Source organism: Nannobrachium achirus (genome assembly GCF_963921795.1).
Source record: "Nannobrachium achirus genome assembly, chromosome: 8".
Lineage (NCBI taxonomy): Eukaryota > Metazoa > Chordata > Actinopteri > Myctophiformes > Myctophidae > Nannobrachium > Nannobrachium achirus.
Genome location: NC_137817.1, coordinates 10,766,472 through 10,792,276, shown reverse-complemented (window position 1 = coordinate 10,792,276; position 25,805 = coordinate 10,766,472). Strand labels below are relative to the sequence as shown.

The window sequence follows — 25,805 nt, the reverse complement described above, 5'->3', positions numbered from 1 at the left end:
AGTAGAGTACAGCATCTTGCAATGGGACTGGTGTACAAGATACACTACACCTCCAAGATACCCATGTACCTGACAAACTACTTCCTAAAGGTCAAGGATGTCCACGATCACACCACCAGAGGCAGCTCCACTAACCATGTTCAACCTAGATTTAACACTATGAAAGGCTCTAATTCGTTCTCTTGCTATACCACCAACATGTGGAACGCCCTTCCGCAAGCCTCAAAGGAGTGCCAATCCCTAGCCTCCTTCAAAATTGGTCTGATAAGTCACCTTCAGGCGGCTGCTACTAGAGACTTGTAAATAAACTAAGCTCCCGTCTGTTATTTTTGAAGCGGTGAAAACCGCTTCCAAGGTATAGCTTTGTCTGTCCCGTGTCCCGTGCATGTCCAGTCCAGAATGAAGAATTGAGGATTGGTCAAGCTTCACATGACAATTTGGCTCTCCAGACAAAATCATTCATTCATTCAGAACACATATAGTCTAAAACTAGACCAGGTCAACCTGGTTGTGCCAGACCCCCTGTCTGTCATCATCATTTATGACATCATGCCTTTTGTAGGCATGTCATCATCATGTCATCATCATATATACCCTTTATATAGAAAACCCGGACAGACCGACATTTGCTTATGTTGGCCTACCCATTTCATGGGTCTGGCAAATATAGAACTAAAGCACATAGAAAGTATAGATCTAGAACACAGAATGTATAGATCTAGAACACAGATTTCATAGCTCTAGAACACATAGAATAAAAATTCACCGCTTCACTTCGAACCAAGGTTCGATTTTTATTCTTTTTTCTGCTTTTGTAAAACATGTTATCCTATGCAAAGTACTCTGTTCTAACCGTCTGTCTTGTTCTCAATGTTATATGAGATACATAACGTGGTTCCTGTGTAAATAAGCCGTAAAGCTTACTAGGATCTCCTTTTTAGTTGACCTTGTACCAGTGATTTGTGCTGTAATGAAACTGTACCTTTTTCTATTAGCCCTATTCACGACCCTCCCACTCAGCATCCCCCGGGTGCTGAAGTCACATTTTGAAGGGGAAAATCCTACTATAGCCTATAGAGTTAACACAGAAATCGCAAATTTAATGCAATTTCCGAATAGTAAAGTATAAAATACGGCTAGCATGATCAAGAACACATGATAGTAAAAGGCACAAAGCATTATAATTTACTTTACTGTTCGAAATAATGATTTGTTGGCTTTAAGTCCAGCTATTTCTGTTATAGCTTCCCCTTCTAAATTGATGTCAGCACCCGGGGGATGCTGAGAAATGTTCTGGGTGGGCGGGTCGTGAATAGGGCTAATTGCAAACTTCTAATGAATTATTCAATCAATCAATCAATCAATCTGTATGTGGTTGTGGTCCTCATGTTAAAGGTCCTCTCTCTCCCCTGGTGGTCCCCTGCAGGTCAGCAGCATGTGGTCAGTGAGGGGTGGTCCCCAGCAGCAGCAGCAGCAGCAGCAGCAGCATGGCCCTGTGTCCGTCCAGCGTCCAGGTGGGATGAGGTGAGGCCTGATCCCGAGCCTGATAGAACGAGTGGACTGACTTAGTTTTAAAGGAGAATTTAGGCCTAGACGGTTGTTTTACCTTTAGTCTGGGTTTTTCTCTCCCTAAAAAAGTAGTCCAGATGTTGTTTTTTCACAGATGATGTTTTATTTTGACTGCAATAGGATTCAGACTTATATATAAAATGTATATAAAATATTTGGATACAGGAAATAGCTGATCTACAAGCTCACAGCGCGGTTCAAGATCAAAGTTGAGACTGCTGCTTAGACAGATATATTTTAACATTTAGAGCCAATTTCCAACCTCAATAATTGATCCTCACTCATGCTCAATGATGGTACCGTTTCCGTCGACTCGCTCTGGGTCTCAGAGGTTGATGACAGTTTAGAAACCTGCCTATTATATCATTTGTGGGCAGGTTTCTGATCTGTCCACAGCCCACCAATAAGACACAGCGTGAGTAGAGATAAGTGATACTGTCTTTTATTGAACATTTGTGAGGTCCAATTACTGTATATGGACATGGCTGAAATGCTCCTTTTTCAGTTTTTCAGAGTAATCAGAAGCCGTTTTTAGAGTCATTCTAACCCCTCTATCTCTTCCACCAGCGTCATCGGCTGTGATCAGCGTTGAGCTTCACCACCCCCACCCCCCCACCCCCCCTCCCCCCCCCCCCACATACACCCCTCCGTACCCCCGTCCCCCCACCCCCACAACCTTCCCAAAACTCCACCAGCCAATCAAATGCACCCGGACAATAAGCTGGCCAATCATGGCAAGACGGTGACCAGCGGCAGCGACCAAGGCCGATCCCAGATCCCCAACGTGAATCAGCAGCAGCAGCAGCAGCAGCAGGGGTCTCAGCAGGGTGGTGGGGGGCCGGGCCATCCAGGGCCCAAGGGGGCCGGGGCCGGGAGCCATGGCGGCGGAGTCGTCAAAAGCAACCCCATCTCCTCCTCCTCCTCTGCGGCCGTCAACCCCGCGCTGAAGGTGGCCGTGGTCGGCCAGTCGGCTGGCGGAGGGGGAGGGGGAGGGGGAGGGGGGATGCTCAAGACCAAAACCAAGCGGGAGAGGAGCGTCTCCATGGACTCGTCCTCCTGTGAGCCCCGGGACGCCGCCGTCGCCGCCGGCCTGGAGCCCGACGCCAAAGGAGGTGAGATGATGCCCGGACCGCACGCACACTCTGAACTCATCTAAAAATATGTATTCTACCACTTTTTGTGGTCACATGTTCAAATACTGGATTCTGATTGGCTTAAAACAGTGGTAAATCAGTCACCCCGCCCACTCCCTCTCATGGTAAATGGCTTACTTTATAACGCATAATTAAACCCCATTTAGGGCCTGTAATTATTTTATACTTTAGCTATTGAAAAATAGCAGATCTACAAGCTCACAGCGCGGTGCCGCGCTGCGAGCTTGTAGATCTGCTATTTTTTTTATTTTTTTCGTGAAAATGTGTGCAAATCTTTGAATATATGTGTATTTTTAAAGCGAACGTTTGTAACCCAGATTTTGGATCTGGGGGTCCCTGAAACTAAATATTTATAGATGGGGGTCCGTGGCCAAATACAAATCATTTTGGGGGTCCTTGACCTGAAAAGGTCTGAGAACCACTGACATGGAAACTTGGGTTTTTCAAAAAAACCTTAGAAGGATTTAGAAGACACTTATAGAATTGTGTCAAAATATTCAAAGAGCTCTACAAGCTCGCAGCGCTGCACTCGGTACAGCGCTGCGAGCTTGTATATCTGCTATTTTTGAATAGTTAAAGCATAAAATAATGCGTTCCCGGTCTTAATGCAAACTACTGTACAGAACAACAAAAAAAATGTATTTCAAGAACCCCCAGTTTGGTATGAATTAGGCCACCAACCCCCATAACCAGCGATGTGCAGAGAAAACCTGTGGAACAGGGGCTGAATTTGTCCAAAAGGCTAGACGGCTTTAGAGGAAAAAAGGAAAATAGGACAGGGTTTTGTGCTCGGACTGAATTGAATTGGCTAGGGAGAAAAAGGGAGTCTTTAATAGTGATTTAAAATCGAACCTCTGTTCGAAGTGGAGCTGTGTGTGTGTGTGTGTGTGTGTGTGTGTGTGTGTGTGTGTGTGTGTGTGTGTGTGTGTGTGTGTGTGTGTGTGTGTGTGTGTGTGTGTGTGTGTGTGTGTGTGTGTGTGTGTGTGTGTGTGTGTGTGTGTGTGTGTGTGTGTGTGTATTGCAGTTGATGCTCAGGGCAGGCTAGACTCAACAGCACCTCTCTGGTCACCCAGGGTTACTACATACAGGCTACATACAGACCCACAGACCCACCCACCCACCCACATACCCACATACCCACATACCTAGACACACGGCCACGTATAGGGGAGCTTGTGTTCCACACAGCTCCAAAAACCTCAAGTTACAGGGCACAATGAATATGTAGGGAAGTACTCAAGGAAGTACTCAAAGCTCTAGCTGGAGTATGACAGTATGTTTTCAGCACGCACACATGCACACAGAAAGTCTACATATAAGGTAAACACAAACTCACTGGGGTGTGGCTAATCTGTGATTAGTGGAGGACCATCAGTTTCCGATATTAACCAAATTTAAGCTTTGTACGGCTACAGCAGATGACAACGGCAGCCGGAAATGATCAACGCTCGATAGATAAACCTGACGCCGCCGCAGCCGTCTCTAGTACGGCAGGAGCTAGCTTTCCACATAGCGTCTACAACGCCTGTTGCGTAGACGTGTCGCCATGAGAAGCAAAGCGTTCAGCGAAAGGGGTATAGTACCCCGTCGCCGACGGCTGTTTGCTTAACTGTCCTACTGCCAGATGTTATTATTTATTTATTGGGGCTGGTGCCAGCAAAAAGCAGCTTACCTTTGCGATGTTATAGAAAATTATCAATTGGTTCTTTCTAAACTAATTCATTTTAAAATGGACGGTCAAATGTGTACTTTGGCCATACTGGCGGCAGAGGGCAGCCTTATGCAAGATTTAATGTGAATTGGGCCGCTCCGGTTGCCATACATTCAGAGCATAGCAATGCATTTTCTTGAACAGATCCACAGAAAGCAGCCAGGAAGTGATTTGGAACTCCATTATTGCTAACGTGCGGTGGATTTTTGAGAGCAGCATTACGGGAGATGTTTGTACTGTACACGGCGGCGCGACCCCCCATCAGCTTACAGTCATCAGACGAGGTAAAAAGAACGAGCCGTATTGGCAAGGCAACGCACCGCCGCCAAAATTGGGGCGAACGAGAACGTCCGAAGCAGTAAAAGAGTTCATGATTTGGACCGCAACGGCAATTGCGTCATAGCAGCCGTAGTCCCGCCTCACGTCGTGGTAGTAGAAACAGGCTCGTTAAATTCCCCAATAAGCTGCGGGCCGCATTAAAGAGGTGGTGCCATGATTTTTCCCCCCTCTAAAACATGATTATCAGGTATTATGATTATACTAGGAGGAAGATTTTTTCCAAAAAAGTGTACAGAAAGAGTTAAAATTATGTTTTTATGTGGCCACACCCACCAGTTCATTGGTATGCGTGGTTGTCATGGTGGGTGGTGACCCAGCTGAAGTTAGCCACACCCACATATGTTGGGTGAATGGTAATTAGGGGAGGGGTTGATTCTGTGATGTAATAATAAGTATGTGTGTTTTTGGACCGGCACGTTTGACCCCACAAGGTGGCAGCCTACAGCTAAAACCCAAATAGAAAGGCATTACATCATTTCTCATAACAACCACACCAGGGGGTCTAATGAAGTACTGTCAACCTCCTAGACACACGAAAACCAGAAAAAGTACAAAACTATGGTACGGTCTCTTTAAGTGAAGGTGGGGGCCGCGTGTGGCCCCCGGGCCACCAGTTGCCCATGTATTCCCCAGACTGTATGACGGGAGACAACAGTCTGGGCACGCGAGACTAGGGGTCCACAGACATCATGATGTTGTGTTCGGCTCCTGTTCTGCATAACACAGCAGATCTTCACTTCCTCTGCTCCCTCATATCAGGCTCAGATCTTTACCGGCAACACCAGATCACAACGCCTTCGCCACCTCCAGCAGGAAGTCGAGTGAAGTGAGGATAGAACGAAAAAAATATCTAAACTTGTTTTTCTCTTCTTTGCCGAAATGCCCTGACCTTTCTGCCAGGCGTCAGAACTTTCCCCACAGGCTGTTGTTTTTTTGGTTTTTTTGATAGCCTATCACCAGGGCCCGTCACGGATGTTCTAGTAGAAGTGCTTTTGCAGGCCCCTGGTTGACTATTTTAGATCTGTGTTTCTCTTAACTTTTTTGTGCCAGGGACCACCATCTGAAAAGGTTTTGTGCCAGGGACCCCCATCTGAAAAGATTTGTGTTTAAACATATATATATGTGTGTGTGTTTGTGCGTGTGCGTGTGCGCGCTTGCGTGCATGCGCACATACATATATAAAATGTTACAAGATTTCTTTTAAACGTTCAAAAATAGCAGATATACAAGCTCACATCTCGTCACTTCGTGCCACGCTCTGAGCTTGTAGATCTGCTATTTTTTAATAGCCATCGTAAACATTTTCCTTGCCACTCGCTGAAACAATGACAATATTTCATATGCCATGGTGGGACCACCTGCTGTGGGGAGGATTTATTTTCCTTTCTCACCAAAGTGCATTTTGTTTTTATTCGCATTCACATTCCCACCAGGTCGAGGAACACATGCCAACATTTTCACATTGGCCTGACATAGCGCCACCATCAGGTTGACTTTTGCAATACACATTTTTGGAACAAAATGCCTCAAATCATGCATGCAGCGTCCGATTGCCGTGAAAGGCCGAAGAAGACATGGCACTGTTGGATAATTATTAATTAAGTTAAATAAATATGGATATGGATAAATCCATAACCAAAATAAGACGGAGACGAGCCAAAGGACTATCAATAAATTGCTGTATTTGAAGAGAGTCAGACAAGGAGACAAACAGCTGAGCATACCATCCTGGTGGCAGCTTGATAAATTCTCTCTCTTCCAAGATGGAAGTTAACATACAGTATATTGTGGGACTCATTGATTCGTTCCCAGATAATAACAAGAAGACAGACACGAAGAGTGTTTGTAATTTTCCACTAGTGACATACAGTATAAACCAAAACCATGATTTCGTAGTCAGGGCAATCAAAGTTACTATGACCTGTAATCATAAGCCTGAACTTGCAGTATACGACCAACATATGGTCTCCTATACTGTAAGTTCAGTTCATAACATATAACCTTATGGTCATATGAGCCTCATACACAAATCATACAATTATGTATCATAATTCATATCTATCAGGCACCCCTTTCACGTTAGCGCCACCAGGAGGCCACAATAAACTACCTGACCTGGCGGAGACCTGTTCTCGGAAGAGCACTGCTTCTAGTTCTCTACTCAGTCTGTGGACACTTCAGAAACACGCCTACCAGTGACATCATCGATTGGCAGGGTTTTTTTTTCCTAACATTTAAAATGTTTTATTTTACTAACGTAAGAACAATGGCTTCCATTATTGCATGCTGCCTTTCCAGGAATAGAAGGCTTACAGTTTCTGTTAGCTTGGATTCCCCATTGATGATGTTACTGGTAAGCGGGTTTCTGAAGTGTCCACAGCCCTCCTCTGAGACACAGAGAGTAGACAAAAAATCTTTGTCTTATAATGAGCATTAGTGAGGGCCAATTATATGAAGATACTTTGGAAATGGATGCGCTAGGTTCTCCTTTAAGCCATTCAGAACGGGTACACATTATTGGGTATCATTATTTTGTGCTTTAATAAATAGCAGGTCTGCTATTTTTGAAAAATCTCGAACATTTTAATTTTGACCCGATTTTGACCCGATTCTATAAGTGTCTTCTAAAAAGCATTCAATAATTTTAGGCCTAAATGGGTTAATTAAATAATTGATTAATACTCAATCCCTACTTTAGGCATGTCATTATAGGCGAATAAAGTTTTACAATAAGATTTACAAATCTGCAAAATAGATGATCTGCAATGTTTGCTACAAAGCCATTGTGTAACACACCCCTCAAGTGGCTAATCGATTTGTTGATATTTGAACAACAACAAAAAATGTGCTTCAAGATCACTATATGAATCAAAAATGTGATCGATAGAATTAATATATTTATAGTTTCAGCTCTAGTCGTGTTGATGTATTTTGCATCCATCTTGGTGTGTGTGTGTGTGCGTGTGTGTGTGTGTGTGTGCGTGTGCGTGTGCGTGTGTGTGTGTGTGACTAAATGAGTGCAGAGGTGGGGGAGATTAACAGTGATCTCTGACTGAGACTGACTCACCAGGGCTTCCTGTAACATCATGGGAACCCTACTGTATGTGTGTGTTTTTAGCAGGGACGTGCAGAGAATGTTGGAGAGGCAGGGGCTGACTTTTCTAAAAGGGCATTTTTGTTGAAAATATCAAAAATAGCAGACCTCCAAGCTCACAACGCGTCGCACCGTTACTAAACTAAGCATAGTCAAATGAATACTGGAGATGTGGCGTATACGGCATTGATTTCTACACCGAGAGGGCAATTCTTTCTAGCCTGGCGGGGCCATACGTCATACTGCGTTCACTCACTCATTCCTTCCCCAGTATAACGTCTGGCCTTCGGCCTATCGGCAGCTTGAAAAGTGGGCGGGAGTACTTGCCTTGACAGACAGACTCCTCTAACCAATCAGTGTAGCAAAACATCTCTCAGCCAGTCGGAAGAACGGCAAACAAACACGTCTTTTCGGCCGATGAACTCCGCTAGCGCATCCCCCGTGGTCCTTTTTAATTGTTGTAATTGATTCCAACTCTGAAATAACTGCACTTATTGCTTGTTTTATCGTTAGAGCATTAACTGTTACACTTGTTGCATCGCGAGGGCAGCCATTGTTGTTTTGAAAATGCTGCAGCATGCATCTACGTCACCGTCTACACATGGACCAATCAGGGAAAGCTTTTCACTTGTTGTCAGGAAGACTACGTTTGTTGTGCCCCGATCAGAAAATAATCAGGATACTCGCTGCCTATGCCGGGAAGGCCAGCCGTTATACTGTGGAAGGAATGAGTGAGTGAACACAGTATGATGTCGGGCCCCGCCAGGCTAAATTCTTTCAGCATAAGATGCTGCATTCAAGTTCAGGAGAGTTTGGAAAAGGCAATTCTCTTGAATGCTGCCTTCAGGTATGGCATGGAAAGGAGGCATTTGTATTTCTGTCACCATAGTAAAAACTGCATTGATGGACTTTAGAGGGCACTTTTTTACAGATGGGTAAAAGGGCAGGGGCTCAAGCCCCCTTTGATGTCTATGTGTGCACGTGCCTGGTTTTTAGCTTGTAGACCAGCTACGTTTGTTATTTTGGAAAAAAGTACTCACATTTTGTACTTAAATAAAAGTACCAATACAGCAATGTAGAAATACTCTGTTACAAGTAAAAGTCTGGAATTCAAAATGTACTCGAGTGAAAGTATGAAAGTATTGGCATCAGAATATACTTAAAGCACCACAAGTAAAAGTACAAAATGATTGACAATAGCAGATCTACAAGCTCACAACGCGTCACGATGCGACACATCGTGCCGCTTGTTGATCGGTTGATTTTCAAATAGCCTATGTATAAAATATGGCTAAAGTGGTTCATGTATGTTTTATAATTATAACTTATACATATGTAAAGTAAGTAGTAAATAAAGACGAGACGATACTGAAACGATCCGACACGTTATATTAGATATTGTCTGTGTTGTTGCATGGCATGTAGTCTAGTATATTACATTATTAAAGTATCCAAAAGTGGTCAATCAGACTAACACATTTAGCCGATTTATAAAATTTATAAAAACCTCAATTAGTTTTTGTATTTATTCTTATTATCCAAAATATGCAATTTTCAATGTATCGATTTATCACAAAAATTCATAGTTAGAATAATCGCTATGGAAATAATTGATCATTGCAGCCCTACACACACACGCACACACACACGCACACGCACACTACTTGACATACTGAGAAGGAGAGGTGTGGCCACAACACAAAGAGTAACAGAGGCTGAAAGAGAGAGAGAGAGCAGGGACGTGCTGGCCATTGGGAAAAGCGGGACAACTCCCGAACGGCCGGTTCATTCCTGGCCGGTCCAGGCCGGCCATTAGGAAAAAAATACAAATAAAATGTCGGCCTTCGTTCCATTATGGGGGCTGGGCGGCCAACAAAGTAAATCGTCACTGTCGGGCAGAAACCTTGTATCTCCAAGTTTCAAATTTGTAATTTTTTTTCGCAAAGTAAAGCCCTGCTTCATCATACAAGGCCGTCGCACAAAAGTAGTGAAAACAGCAGATCTACAAGCACACAACGCCTCGCGGTGCGAGGCGTTGTGTGCTTGTAGATCGGCTGTTTTCACTAGTTTAAATCATTTTTAAAATGATAAATACAAATACAAAACAAACGGTTATGGACATATAAGGTTTCCACCCGACAATGACGAAATATAACAAAAGAAATACAAATAAATAAATGAGGGCCTCTCCAACTCTTTTTCCCGGGCTGAATCAGGGTCCCAGCACGTCCGAGAGAGAGAGAGAGAGAGAGAGAGAGAGAGAGAGAGAGGGGAGAGAGAGAGAGAGAGAGAGAGAGAGAGAGAGAGAGAGAGAGAGAGAGAGAGAGAGAGAGAGAGAGAGAGAGAGAGAGAGAGAGAGAGAGAGAGAGAGAGAGAGAGAGAGAGAGAGAGAGAGAGAGAGAGAGAGAGAAAGCCAGGGCGGATCCTTTGAAGAGAAATCTCCTCTGGCTCCATTCTCTTCTCTTCTCTCTCTCTCTCTCTCTCTCTCTCTCTCTCTCTCTCTCTCTGTCTCTCTCTCTCTCTCTGCTATCTCTCCTTTCTTTCCTTTCTCTCTTTCTCTATGCATCTCTTTCTCTATGCATCTCTCTCTTTCTTCATCTCTCTCTCCATCTCCCTCTCTCTCTCTCGCTCCGCTCCCTCTGTGATCTAATTTCTGCCCGTAGGAAAACAAACAGACACGCATTCAAATGAAATGCAAGTCACCCCCCTCCCACGCACGCACACGCACGCACGCACGCACGCACACACACACACACACACACACACACACACACACACACCACCCACTCACTTGACAAGCACTTGGCCCCTGCACGGGGGGGAAGAGGGCCCATTGATAGTAGAGACGGCTTTAAACGAGGTATTCTAGCAGAAAGGGTGGGGTGGTGGGATGGACGGCTAACTTGGCATTACACGCCCATGTCTGCCCGGGGAACACCGGGAAAGAGGATGCTAGAAAACCAAAGGCCAGCTCCGTATCACGACCCCCCCCTTCTTCTGTCTGACTGTCTGTCTGACTGTCTGTCTGTAATGTATACAAGCAGCAGTCCCCTCTTGACCTTGACAGATTTGTTTGTAACCGATTCCAATGTTAGAACGTTCCCAGCAGAGACGTGCTGGGCCCCTGATTCAGCCCGGGAAAAAGAGTTGTAGAGGCCCTCATTGTGCGCTATAGAGAGAGATCTCTCTCTATAGCGCTGCTGCTACTTTGCCATTTCAGATCATGACAAGTGACAATGGGCCAATTACATGAGTTAAATTGTCGGGTGGAAACCTTGTGTGTCCAAAACCGTTTGTTTTGTGTTTATCATTTTAAATAAACTAGTGAAAACAGACGATCTACAAGCACGCAACGCCTCGCACCGATCGTCTGTGCAGCCTTGTGTGATGAAGCAGGGCTTTACTTTGCGAAAAAAAAAATTACAAATTTGAAACTTGGAGATACGAGGTTTCTGCCCGACAGTGACGATTTACTTTATTGACTGCCCCAGCCCCCAAAATGGAACGAAGGCCGACATTTTATTTTTATTTTTTCCTAATGGGAAGCCTTCCCGCTTTTCCCAATGGCCAGCACGTCCCTGGATCCCAGTAACGGACGGAAAGCCTCTCGTTATATCTGCTTCCGATTTTCATCTTTTATTTATTCTTTTGGCACTGAGTCATCACTTTTCCTGCATGGATCCGGGTTTGGAGTATAATATACACTACACACAGCGCCAGGGACGTGCAGAGAATGTTAAGAGAGGCAGGGGCTGACGTTTCGAAAAGGGCCTTTTGATGAAAACATCGAAAATAGCAGACCTCCAAGCTCACAATGCGTCGCGCTGCGACACGTTGTGAGCTTTGAGGTCGGCTATTTTCAGTGCTTGATACCTCACTGAACTAAGCGTTATCAAGTAAATACTGGAGATGTGGCGTAACGGCATGGATTTCTACACAGAGAGGGCAATTCTTTCAACATAAGATGCTGCCTTCAAGTTCGGGAGGGTTTGGACAAGGCAATTCTCTTGAATTGCTGCCTTCAGGTATGACATGGAACGGGGGGCATTTGCATTTCTTTCACCATAGTAAAAACTGCATGCATGGTCTGGAGGGTTACATCCCGTTCTTTCCGACATGTCTCCATTCCGACACTAACCCTATCAGAATATAGAGCTATTTAACACTTATTTTTACAAAACAATTTCACTAAGGCTACCTTTAACCACCTCCCTATTCTGGGGCTAATAGGTCAGTCAATCTAAGCAAAAAAAGGACCTGACCCAAAAGAAATTGCAATAGTAATGGTTCAAGGTTTTTTATGATCCTTAGAGTCATACAAAAAACATGTTAAAAGTTTTCCATTTTATTCTTAGTGGATCAAGGTGAATCCAGGGGGTTCACGTTTGGGTCCCTTCATTCATTCATTTCATTCATTTCATTTCATTTATTTCTTTATTTCGAACATTTAAAATTAGTATAAAAAGACAAAGGAAATAAAAGGAAGATAAAATAAAATACAAACTGCAACATAATTATATTGAAAAACATCCTTAAATTAAAGTTCATGTTCGAAAAAGGAGTAGGAAGAAGTTTGAACAACTTATCAAGTCCTACCCCCATCATTAATTTTCTTAAATAACAATCATCATGTTCATAATAAGGCTTCTGCCCCAGGGATATTCACCCTGTATCAAACAACAAAAGAAAAAACAGCCTGAATCAATCAAGCCTAATATATACTCAATAGATCTTTTAGATCTCAACCAAATCTGCTGTATACAGCTATTCTAACCTATATCTATTAATTGTGTCCTTTTTGAACATCTGCTTGAAATTATTCCATGAAGCACTTAGCTTTAATTCATCTCTTAAATTGTTCCACAAAATCACCCCTTTAACAGAAACACAGTGATGTTTTGCATTTGTCCTTACTAGTGGCTGACCAAACATACAGACCCCTCGCAAATCATAATGGCTCTCCCTTGCTTGGAACAACTTTTGGATGTTGTGGGGTAATAATTTGTATTCTGCTTTGTACATTAATTGAGCTGTTTTGAGATCAACCAGGTCTTTGAATTTGAGTGTTTTTAATGTAATAAAGAGTTGGTTTGTTGGTTCTCTATAGCTTGTTTTATTTACAATTCTTATTGCTCTTTTTTGTAGAAGGAATATCGGATTAGTGTTTGTTATGTATGCGTTTCCCCACACCTCCACACAGTATGTTATATATGGAAGTATAAAGGAACAGTACAGCATGTATAGTGAACATTTATTTAAAAATTCTTTCACCTTATAAAGTATGGCAAGTGACTTTACTATTTTAGTTTTTATATAATTTATATGAGACTTCCAACTTATTTTATTATCTATTATTACTCCAAGGAATTTGACTTCCTTCACTTCTTCAATTTCTATTCCGTTTATTGAGAGTTTTTTATTAGTGTTAATTATACGATTTCCAAATATTATATACTTAGTTTTACTTAGGTTCAGTGTCAATATATTAGAATCAAACCAACTCTTTAACGTCTTCAATTCCTTCTCCACTGTTTCCAAAAGTTGTTCCAAATTATTTCCACAACAAATCAAATTTGTGTCATCAGCGAATATTATTGTTTTCATTAATTTTGAAACCTCACATATATCATTAACATACAGGATGAAGAGCAATGGACCCAGTACAGAACCCTGAGGAACCCCATATTGAACCGTCAACATTTGAGATTTACAATTGTTTATTTGTACATACTGTTTTCTATTATGCAAATAACTACTTACCCAAGAGAGAGCCAACCCTCTAATCCCACATCTCTCCAATTTCTTTAACAGCAAGTCATGCTTAACTGTATCAAAGGCCTTACTGAGGTCCAGAAATACTCCTATTGCATAATCTTTATTTTCTATTGCCGTGGTTACTGATTCAACAAATTCAATTAGTGCATGAGTTGTTGTCCTATTAGCCCTAAAACCATATTGCTGATTACATAATACTTTGTTTTTTGTGATAAACTCATCTAGCCTCTTATAAAATATTTTTTCCAGTATTTTTGAAAACTGTGGAAGAAGGGAAACTGGTCTGTAGTTTGTTAGTTCATGTTTGTCTCCAGCCTTATATATTGGTATAACTTTAGCTATTTTCATATTATTAGGGAATATTCCTGTTTTTAACGACTGATTACATATATGTGTAAGAGGTTTCGCAACGTATTCTATAATATTTTTAACTAATGCCATATCAATTCCATTATAATCTAAAGAGGTCTTAGCCTTACAGTTGTTAATAATTTCAGTTATTTCTTTTTCATCTGTTGCCTTCAGAAACATAGAGTTAGTTACCCTTTTAGTTTTACTATCTATGCTATTTTTATTACCAGTCTTTGGAATCCTCTTAGCCAAGTCAGGACCAACGTTAACAAAGAATCCATTGAATTCGTCCGCCACTTGATTCATTTCATTGCTCATTGTATTATTATTTGTCCTAAAATAATTAGGATATCCTACTTTACCAGTGCCATTTTTTATAATATCATTCAATACCTTCCATGTGTTTTTAATATTGCTCTTATTTTCCTCCAGTAATTTACTATAGTAGTCCCTTTTACTGCTTCTCATAATTCCTATCAATTTATTTTTATACGTTTTATAAATATTTTCAGCCTCTTTCGTCCTCTTTTTTAAAAATTCTTTATACAGTACATTTTTCTTCTTACATGATTTTTGTATTCCTTTGGTTAGCCATGGTTTCCCCTCAAATTTCTGTTTAATAATTTTCTTCACCAAAGGACAGTTTTTGTCATACAGAGCTGTTAGTATGTATAAAAAATTGTTAAATGATTCATTGACATCCTCTACATAGACCTTAGTCCAGTCCTGGTCCTTCAAATCTTGTTTAAAGGACATAACTGCCTCTTGGGTTTTGACTCTACTTAATATGTGAACTGCTACTTTTTTGTTGGTCCTGATTCCGCCCTTGACAACTGCAAAGACTGGCAAGTGGTCAGTTGCATCATTGATAATTAATCCACTTACTATTTTTCTATCAATAACATTTGTAAATATATTGTCAATTAGTGTCGCACTATGTGCTGTTGTTCTAGTTGGTCTTGTAATGCTGGGATATAAACCCATACTGTACATAGAGTTGATAAACTCTGTGTTTGTGTTGTTTTCATTAAGTAGGTCAATGTTAATATCACCACAGACATAAACCATTTTCTTATTATTTAACTTATCGTACATCTCCATTAATATTTCTCTAAACGTTTCAATAGATGATCCTGGTGTTCTGTAAACACAAGTTATTAGTGCATTTTTTGATTTCTTAATCTCAATTTCTACAGTAATACTTTCCATTATGTTATCTACTACCATTGACATTTTACTTACTTGTTTAGTTTTATAATTGTTATCAATATATAGTGCAACACCCCCACATTTATTAGTGTCCCTATTATTAAAAAATATATCATATCCCTCTAAATTATATAAAGTATCCTGTCCCTCTTTGAGGCCTGTGTCCGAGATTGCTACTACTGTGAATTTCTTCCCCAGTTGCCTTAAGCATTGTTTTATCTTTGAAAAATTTGCTTTGATACTCCTACCATTGAAATGGATTAATGATAACGATCCTTCCATATTAACCGTTCTTTTAAACTGGTCTTCCGTGTAATATTCACATTGATTAAGTGTTGTGTTGTAAAAATTATTTTCCGGATCGATATCCTTATCCATATCATGCATTTTATGTTCTGTATAATCAAACATTTTTAATCCCATTGATTCATAATCCTTATTCAATAGTCTTTGCTGTTCATTGTCTCCACAAGGAGACAATTGACATGAATCATAGTTTGTCATGTTTTCTATACTCTTTACAATATATTATCAACAAATTAGCAAGAGGGAAATGCAACCACTTCGTTGTCATGATATTAGTCACAGAGAAAATCAGCAGTAATATAACTGTACTGGGGGATAATCTAGGATGAGACTCTATGCAATGTAGAATTCCGTATAGGCCTACACTGAATATAGAGCATTTATCCATCAAGATCAACATATTAAGGCCTATTCCTAAAAAATAACAAAACAAATAAATCTGTACTAAACTCTTAATGTTTCTATAGAAAATAAACTCCTTGCGGATCAGAACTCTATGCAAAATTAAATAAGCCAATTTGACAACCATTATCTTCTTCTCCAAACAACTCCACCGGGATAGAGCATGGGATAGACCAGTAGTTCCATAATTCAAAGGTAAATGAGATCCGCTGCAAATAGTAAGTCTGTGTGTTAAAAAAATGAAAGTCAAAAACATAAAGGGCTTTATCCATGCCTCTGTCAGTGTCAGTAGAGCCGAGTGAACGAGCGACATTGAGTGAACATAAAAAAATAATTTTCCAATCCAATCCGTACCAGTGAAGTTCCATGCAGCAGTATAAAAAATATTAAAACAAATCAAAAATAAAATTATATTGAACCTGGCCATTTGTCATTGACCTTGTCCGTGTTTATAGATCCCATATCAACGCATATGCACAGTCCTACCTCGCTCCTCCCGATCGATCTTCAAACCTGTCAAGCTCACTGATGTCCCTGACAACGCTGATTTTAGATTCCTCGGGTGTCGCTCCGTTGATTTTGATGAAAACTTTACAGCTCATGGTCCAGGTCCCCTGGATCTTTCTTTCTTTCTTCAGCCTTCGTGCCATCTTTGCGATGTCCGCGTTCTTCTTGGTGAGGTGTTCATTTATGTACACCTCCGTCCCCTTCAGCTTGTATCCTTGTTTAAGGAGCGCATTTCTATTCTTTCTGTTTATAAAGCGGATTATTATCGCTGGTGGCACGTTCTTTTTTTTTTTTTATAATTTTTATCCCACAATTTTGTAACCCATTTTTTCACCCAGTGCTAATTGCCTATGTAATCCTGGGCTCTGCTCTCCCTCTGCCGCGCCTGGGGAGACAACGGACTGACCTCATGCTTCCTTCTATGCATGAGGAGTCCAAGTTGTTTCTTTTCACCTGACAGTGGAGATTTCCCTGGTTTGGACGTAGCGCGTGGAAGGAACACGTTATTCCAACCAGTTCCTTTCCCCTCCATCAGGCGCCCCGGCTGGCCAGGGGGAGGCATTATTGAGACCAGGATTACGTGCATGTTTTTGTGAGGGTATCAACCCTAGGAGACACGGGGAGAACATGCAAACTCCACACAGAAAGGCCCTATCGCCAACCCCACCTAGGGTGTGGGCGCTGATGACGCGGAGGAGGAACACGCCGCCAGCGCCCACATCGTCCCCCGGCGGGAATCGAACCCAGGACCTTCTAGCTGTGAGGCGAAGCGCTAACCACTGCGCCACCGTGCCCACTGGTGGCACGTTCTTAATCCTGTTGGGCAAAGTGTGGCAGGCCTCGAAGTCGCTGCTCTCCACAGCAATGTCCTTGCTTTTCAGAAATCCAACAACCTGTTGTTCCAGTGTTTCCTCTTCAGCCTCGGTAGGCTCACTCTGGCCGCCCTCCTTTGCGGCTGCCCTCGCATAGGACTTGTGGCTTGTCTTCAGCCCGTTGATGACAAGATCATTAATTCTTGAGTATTGCTCAAGATCTGCCACTCGAGTTTCCAGAGAAGCGATCTTTTTGTCTTTTTCCATATTTTGTTTCTTGAGGAGTTGAACTTCACCCATCAGTTCCATCAACTTCTTTTGTTGGTTGGAAATTGTGGAAAGCTCCGCCGACATGAAGTCCATCGACCTTTTTAACTCCTCCATCTCCTCTGAATTAACTTGCTTTTTTGGAGGCATATCCCCCCACAAGCCGATCTACAATCACTTTAGTTTAGCTGACCAGCGCGTCCTTTTACTGACAAGCGCGTTAGTTTTACTGAGGCTATAGGGTTGGTTAGCTTAGCTGTAGGTTAGCTGCTGCCTGGTGGTGGTGGCTGCTCCTAGGCTGGCCTGGAGGCTAGCTGCTGCCTGGTGGTGGTGGCTGGTCCTGGGCTGGCCTGGAGGCTAGCTTCTGCCTGGTGGTGGTGGCTGGTCCTGGGCTGGCCTGGAGGCTAGCTGCTGCCTGGTGGTGGTGGCTGGTCCTGGGCTGGCCTGGAGGCTAGCTGCTGCCTGGTGGTGGTGGCTGGTCCTGGGCTGGCCTGGAGGCTAGCTTCTGCCTGGTGGTGGTGGCTGGTCCTGGGCTGGCCTGGAGGCTAGCTGCTGCCTGGTGGTGGTGGCTGGTCCTGGGCTGGCCTGGAGGCTAGCTGCTGCCTGGTGGTGGTGGCTGCTCCTGTGGGCTGGCCTGGTGGCTAGCTCCTGCCTGGTGGTGGCTGCTCCTGGCTGGCCTGGTGGCTAGCTCCTGCCTGGTGGTGATGGCTGCTCCTGGGCTGGCCTTGAGGCTAGCTGCTGCCTGCCTGGTGGCCTATAGTGATGCAGCCTGAGACTAGGTTCAATCCGATTTCAGTTTATATATTCACACATGTACTATTCAGTTGCAGATTCCGCTTTCATGTGGTAAAGCTCTCACTCCCAAACTAGTAAGGAAACTTTGTTATAATAAAATGTGGAAAAAAAGACCCCCCAAAAACTCCTCTTTAAGTAGCATGTGAGGGGTCTAACTAGGGGTTTTTCATGATTCTAGTTCCATTCCAAGCAGTTGTTTTGCACCAAAACATTCCTCGGGCTAAAAACTGACTCCCAATACTATGGTTTAGTGATGAGTCATCACTTTTCTGTGGTCAGCTCAGTTTTGCTGTGTCCCTTTTTAGCCCGGGGAATGTTTTTCGTGCAAAACAAATGCTTGCAATGGATTCAGGATCATGAAGAACCCCTAGTAAGACCCCTCACATGCTACTCAAATAAGATTTTTTGGAGGTCTTTTTTTCCTGTATAGTAAGTGAATGGACCCAAACGTGAACCCCCTGAATTCACCTTGATCCACTGAGAATATTTTGGAAGATTTTTAACATGTGTTTTGGATGACTCTAAGGATCATAAAAAACCTTGAACCATTACTATTGCAATTTATTTTGGGTCAAACCTCAGATTGACTAGCCTATTAATAGGTGACGCCTTTTGAGCGTGTAGGTTATTTTCAGCAAAGAGATGTGGTGTAGACGAGGGAAAATTAGGGGGCCTTATCGTAGACCCCTGGGGGGACTGTCAATTATGCATTTAGGGTTCAAGTCGTGTTAAAAGGCAATACAGACGCAGAGTTTGAAGCCCGCTGTGGGCCAGTGGATGAATGGTTGTGGCTGTCGTGGGCCAGTGGATGAATGGTTGTGGCTGTCGTCTTGTCTCTGTGCTGTGACAGTTTGTCCCTCTGGTATTCTGTTACTCCAGGTTATCTGATATGCTTATTAGAAGCTAGACTTCTCTCCCAACAACTGGGGCCAGAAATGGCAGCAACGAGGGCCTGTAAAAAAGCTGCTATTGTTTCCTATCGGTGGGTACAGTGCTGATATTTGATAATATGATGGCATTTAGCGGTCCGTAGTTAGCTGGTCGGGGAGGGAGCTGTCTAGGGTCTACTGAAGTCTTTTAACCCATTTAGGCCTAGAATTATTTAATGCTTTAACTATGGAAAAATAGCAGATATACAAGCTCACAGCGCGGCACCGAGTGCTGCGCTGAGAGCTTGTAGATCTGCATTTTTTGAAAAATCTTGATTTTTTTTTTTAAGTCTTTGAATATAATATTTTTAAAAGCAAACATTTGTAACTCAAATATTTCCTTCAGGGTGGTCCCTGGAACAACATATTTTGAGATGGGGGGTCCGCGGCCAAATACATGTCATTTTGGGGGTCCTTGACATGAAAAAGTTTGAGAACCACTGATTTAGAAGAAGGATTTAAAAGACATGTATAGAATCGTGCCAAAAATATTCAAAGACAAGTTTTTATGATTCTTCAAAAATAGCAGATCTACAAGCTCGCAGCCTGGCACTTGGTGCTGCGCTGTGAGCTTGTATATCTGCTATTTTGTAGTAGTTAAAGCATAAAATAATAGTTAAAGTGGTTCAAATCTGACACGACACAGATTTGCGTTCAGGTCTAATTTGCTTTTAAGCATAGAAAAAATAGCCCGGGGTGGTGCAGTGGTAAAAGTATCTGTCCACCACCACAGAGGTCGTGGGTTCGAGTCCACCGTGGTGCATTCGGCTTTTTCTCGAGCGTCTATGCCAGTGGTTCTCAACCTGTGGGTCTGGGGACCCCCAGAGGGGTCCCCAAATTATTTTGGGGGGTCCCCAGATGTTTAGCTAAATGTTAACATTGTTTTATCACTCAACAGTAAAGAGACCAACATGCGGTATAAGTGTATACAGGATATCTGCACATTTCTAAAATGACAATTTAAGGACTTTAAAGACCGTTTTAGTACCTCGGGTCAAACATTGGTCAAATTGTCAAATATTAGAGGCATAAATTGCAAAAATAGCCGATCTACATGCAATGTAGATCGGCTATTTTCACAATGCAATAGATTGAGTCAAACTATACAATTATATAAACATAAAAAAACAGTATGTTTCTATGTCAGTGTGCTCAAACCTTTTCATGTGAAGGACCCCCAAAATGATATGTATTTGGCCACGGACCCCCATCTCAAAATATTTAGTTCCAGGGACCCCCCAGAAGCAAAATTTGAGTTAGAAATGTTCGCTTAAGAAATACATTATATTCAAAGATTTGCACACATTCTCACGACTTTTCAAAAAATAGCAGATCTACAATCTCGCACCGAGTGCCGCGCTGTGAGCTTGTATATCTGCTATTTTTCAATAGCTAAAATAATGAAGGCCCCTCCACCTTGGGCCCTAGTAACTCAGTCCCACTCCCCCCCCCCCCCCCCCCTTGTGATGCCCCTGAACATCACAACAGCAGTGATACAAACACGTGTGTGTGTGTGTGTGTGTGTGTGTGTGTGTGTGTGTGTGTGTGTGTGTGTGTGTGTGTGTGTGTGTGTGTGTGTGTGTGTGTGTGTGTGTGTGTGTGTGTGTGTGTGTGTGTGTGTGTGTGTGTGTGTGTGTGTGTGTGTGTCCCTACAGAGGGTGTGATGCGCAGTAAGCGGCGTTGCGTCCTGGAGAAGAAGCAGCCGTACAGCGGGGATGAATGGTGCTCCGGAGCCGACAGTGAAGATGACGAGGACAAGGCCCATGCTGCCTCTCACCGTGAGTACTGAGTCCTACACCACTGCTCCTCAACCTGTGGGAAATAGGGATGGAGCTCGAAACGAGGGTCCGCTACAAACTCGATAGCAAATGTATTGAGTACCCGGTATCAATAAGCTTTGGGCTTATCAAGCCTGTTATCGAGCATAGGGGCCCATGACGTCATGTTTAACCCATTTAGGCCTAGCATTATTGACTGCTTAAAAGCAGTGAAAAATAGCAGATATACAAGCTCACAGCGCGGCACCGAGTGTTTTTGCAAGTCTTTGAATATATCTACTTAAAAGCGAACATTATTTACTTCTGGGTGGTCCCTGGGACAACATATCTTGAGATGGGGGTCCGTGGCCAAATACCTGTAATTTTTGGGGTCCTTGACATGAAAAGGTTTGAGAACAGCATGATTTAGAGGAAGGATTTAGAAGTCGGGTCAAAGATCGGGTCAAAGATATTCAAAGACTTGCACTCATTTTCACGATTTTTCAGAAATAGCAGATCTACAAGCTCGCAGCGCGGCACTCGGTGCCGCGCTGTGAGCTTGTATATCTGCTATTTTTCTAAAGTTAAAGCATAAAATAATGGTTAAAGTGGTTCAAATCTAACGCGACTCGGGCGCGTTCCTGGTATTTGAGAGTTAAACAATCAAAACAAGAGGCGATCAAGAAATGATTACAGTACTATCCATAATATAAAGCCATTTAACACTTATTGCACACTAATGAATGATTGTTTTAATGATATTTCATGTTAATATTTGTTACTTTTGTCAATTGTCATCTTCATAGATGGTCAGCCAAAAGATATACCAGTTCTGTTCAGAATTTGTTGTCTTTAAACAACACATTAGAAAACGCTCAATAGCGGGCTCGATAAAAGCCCGGTTCAATAAGCAGGATCGATAAGGTGCTCATTATCAATAAAAATAAACGAGCTCCATCCCTAGTGGGAAACCAGGGTATTGCAAGTGGGCCCCCAAATAATTGACAAAACACTAAGATTTTAACCCATTTAGAAATGAGGCCGATTTTAAAAAAACGCCTTCTAAATCCTAACCTAATTTTAGGAATGATTCTATTTTGTATATAAAAAATTATAATAATAAATAAAACACATTTCTGTTGCTACCGGTAGCAACATCTAAAATGACACAGATGCTTTTTCGGTTTTAAAGGAACAACGTATGGGCTTTTCCAGTCTTATGGGTCAATACCATGACATCACATCATATATATGATGTCAAAAAAGTGCCATGTTTTTTAAATCTTTCTTTAAAACCTTTAATCACATTAGTTTTCATTGTGATATCGGGATTCCAGGGGGTCCCCGGGTACATGATTGTTAGTTAGGAGGAACCAAATGGACCCTTACAGGTCTGTAACTCTGAGAGTGTACAAAATGTAACCAAACACATTTGTACACTCTCAGAAAAAATGGTATCAAATGGGGGTCCGTGGTCTCTAATAGACATCAAAATGGGGGTCCTTGAAATGAATTAAGGATGAGAATCACTGACGTACACAATAGAGTAATAGATCTGCTAATCAGCATTACGCTGATTAGTACCTACTATCACACACAATGCTTAAATATCTGTAAACATGTGGTTTGCCAAGGAGGCCTATTATATATAATTTTCTTGGCAAACAGTAATTTGTAAATGATGTCTGCAGAGCTTTGAGAAGTAAGTAAATTCTCCTCATTGACGAAGGTCTATCCTGGCACCAAATAGCAGCTAAACTGAATGGAATGGAGGAGCTCTAAACCATTTCTTCATCCTCAGAAGTCACAAGGGTGCATTACAACTACACATGGCAGGTTTATGGCTGTTCTGCTGTCAGTGACTTGTAAGGTGTGTTCCTGTCAGGGAAGAAACCTTATATCTCCATGTTTCAACTTTGTTTGTGTCCCGCAAAAATAGCTGATATACAAGCTCATAACGTGTTGCATTGTGCTGGTTATTTTCACCATTTCAGAGTTCAAAGTGCTTAATTTTTCAGTTTTTTTAAATATTGAACCAGTGAAAAATATTAACAATAGCTCAAGACTAAATTATTACAGTGGATCCATTGGAGCACAGGTTATTTTTTTCTGTTTTGGACATACACGTTTGCTAACCGAAAGTTGATCTGAATCACACATCTAAGCTTTGCCCTGACTATTTAAAGACCAAGGACTTTGAGTTGCACCAGACCGTACATTTAATAAAATACACCAACGGTCGGCCCCAAAACAGCGGGGGTTTCCGAGCACTGGTGGTTCCGAGTCACTGGGGACAGATAGTCCACTTGGTGTGTGCATATTTTCAGCTGTATAGTCAGAGAAGAGGTCGGGAGCCTGATTTTTTTATTTTATTCTATTCAAGGCCACCCTCTGTAGTCAGTTATGTTGGAGCCTATGGGTGCATCTGTCCTTATTCTGCTCTGTCCTTGCTCCTCTAGTCTCACATAGCCAGACAACTATTCCACAATCTGTGAATGTTGTAGTCTGGAACTACACTAGCTGTCATCTGTTCCTCATTTCTGTTCACAATATATTTTAAAATGTCTTTACATTTCATTTTTTAATTTCCATTTCTAGTAAGCAGCAGGTTTCTTTCCCTGTTTTAGCTTTCTAATTTTTATGGAGAATGGAACATATTTTTCCAGAAACTCGCAAATGGCAAGAAACCACTCCATTCCCATTTAAAGGCAGAATCCTCCATCATAGATTGATTTAAACTTCGAAGTCAGAGAAGGTCATAAAAATAGTAAAAATAGCTGATCTACAAGCACAATGTTCTGCAAATCCCCTGAAAATCTACTGACTTTGAAATGGCTCATCTAAAAGCCTTGATATTTAGATGTAACATTTCTGAGCAACATTTCTGCGTGACTGTAAAGACAAAACGGAAGCCGGGAGGAGGGACGGCGTTCGCTTTATCCTCATTTTCCGACTGTATGACATTGAAAATTGTGTGAGTCAACAGTTTGGCTCACAAGACTATAGCTCCTTTATCCTCACTCAAACCGGAAGCCGGAGTCAGTCCGCCATTTTGCAGACCATCCCAAGTCTCTTATTCCTGCTCCAAGGAGTTAGGAATAACTGGCAAATAGTGGACGTATCTATGGAAATCATTGACTTCTATTAATATTGGCAAAATGTTTTGATTTCTCTTTGAAAAAACTTCTAGTTCAGATCATGCTACTGGTGTCACGCTTTTAGATGCCACAATTTATGTGCAATACTGTATATTTCCATAATGTAAATAATCGATATTGCTTGATAAGAAAGTGTATAGTATAGTGTTTCAGCTTCAGACAACTCCCTAATGTATTGCGATGCTGCGCACAATCTTACACATACAAATCAAGTTGCACGTCGTGGGAGTAAATGTGTAGGCTAATGTATTCCACTCGTGCAAATACTAAAAATAGGATGGAAAATATGTGCCCACAGGTTAAAGCAGTACACAGCACATACAATAGTAATAGATAGCTGACAGAAATGTTGGATTATATTTATTATTATTATTATTATTGTTGTATTATTTTATCATGCAGTGCTACTAGCTACCACGCAGGGTATGAAGAGCCAGGCCTCTGATCAAAGAACTGGCTGCCATAATCCAGAGACAATGGCATCATTGTCACTCCCTCTGCGGTGACAGCATGAATGACACGAAACAATGCCTTTTCTGAGTCGCACTTGGGGACACTTTATTGACCGTGTGAGGGTCACATACACTGCCTTTTGTCCCTTTTTTATCTACCCAATAATAACTACGTATAGCTGGCTCTCTGCAAGGGTTTTTGTCCTTAGCTGGAGCAGGTCATAGCCGCTAGAGGTGGGACGTTCGCGAACGAATCGAGTCTTTTGAACGGCTCTTTGAAATGAACGATGGGATCCGGTTCGCAGTATGGGAAAAGTACTCGATTTCTTTACTTAAGTAAAAGTATCAATAGGCTTCCTGTAATCAATGTGGAAATACTCTGCCACAACTCAAGTAGAAGTTAATGTACTTGAGTAAATGTACAAAAGTATTGTTTTCAAAATGTACTTAAAGTACCAATAGTAGAAAGTACTCATTATGTAGAATGTCCTGTTTCACAGGTTTTCCAATGAATAAAATGTTGAAAAATCTTTTGAAAATACTCGATCTACAAGCTCACAATGTGTCACGTTGCGACGCATTGTGAGCTTGTAGATCGGCTATTTTCAAATGGCAGGTATGTACCTATATATGTCTGAAATAAATGTATATAGGTTTGAAGTTATTTGTAATTATAATCAAAATCTACAAAGTATTTTTTAATTAAAATGAGCCAGTCTTTTGAACGGCTCTTTGAAAGGAACGGATCCCAGAGATCCGGCTCACTTCAAAGAGCCATAAATCCCATCTCTAATAGCCACACATCAGGAGCTCAGACAGAGATGGCAGCCTTGGATAGCCTTTACTAGCTGATTGCCTTTGTGTACTGCAGCTCCATCTAGTGTTTGGATATTGCAACTTGAACTATCAGAGTGAAACACATGTTGTGTGCTTTGGCACATGGTGCAGCTGCATAGCAACATACTGTATAATAAATAATTAATAATGATAACTACCACTTTAACCCTCTTGTGTTGACTGTAGTTGCAACTGTACTTGGACAGCTTTTTTCCATCTACACCAAAAATAGCCTATCTGCGAAGTGTTCTTAATTAGCTTGTAGATTTGCTATTTTTTTGGTTAATGACTGTTACCCCTAGAATATGAATTCTGGGGTTAAAGTGGTTGGCACAGGACTAAAGATATGATATGGATCACACATACCATGGTTCTTTTTTT

General features: G+C 41.9%; 1 protein-coding gene across 3 annotated transcripts in view; it reads left to right on the top strand.

The window, feature by feature from the left end:
- Positions 1-25,805, top strand: part of bcl9l (bcl9 like) — a 127,183-nt gene that overhangs the window by 68,458 nt on the left and 32,920 nt on the right. For all 3 annotated transcript variants that reach the window (XM_080730994.1, XM_080730993.1, XM_080730992.1), the window contains exons 3-5: positions 1,427-1,524; positions 2,137-2,681; positions 20,876-20,998. In XM_080730994.1, the coding sequence (XP_080587120.1) occupies positions 2,273-2,681; positions 20,876-20,998 (532 nt within the window). In that variant the 5' untranslated portion in view covers positions 1,427-1,524; positions 2,137-2,272. The remainder of the gene's footprint in view (positions 1-1,426; positions 1,525-2,136; positions 2,682-20,875; positions 20,999-25,805) is intronic.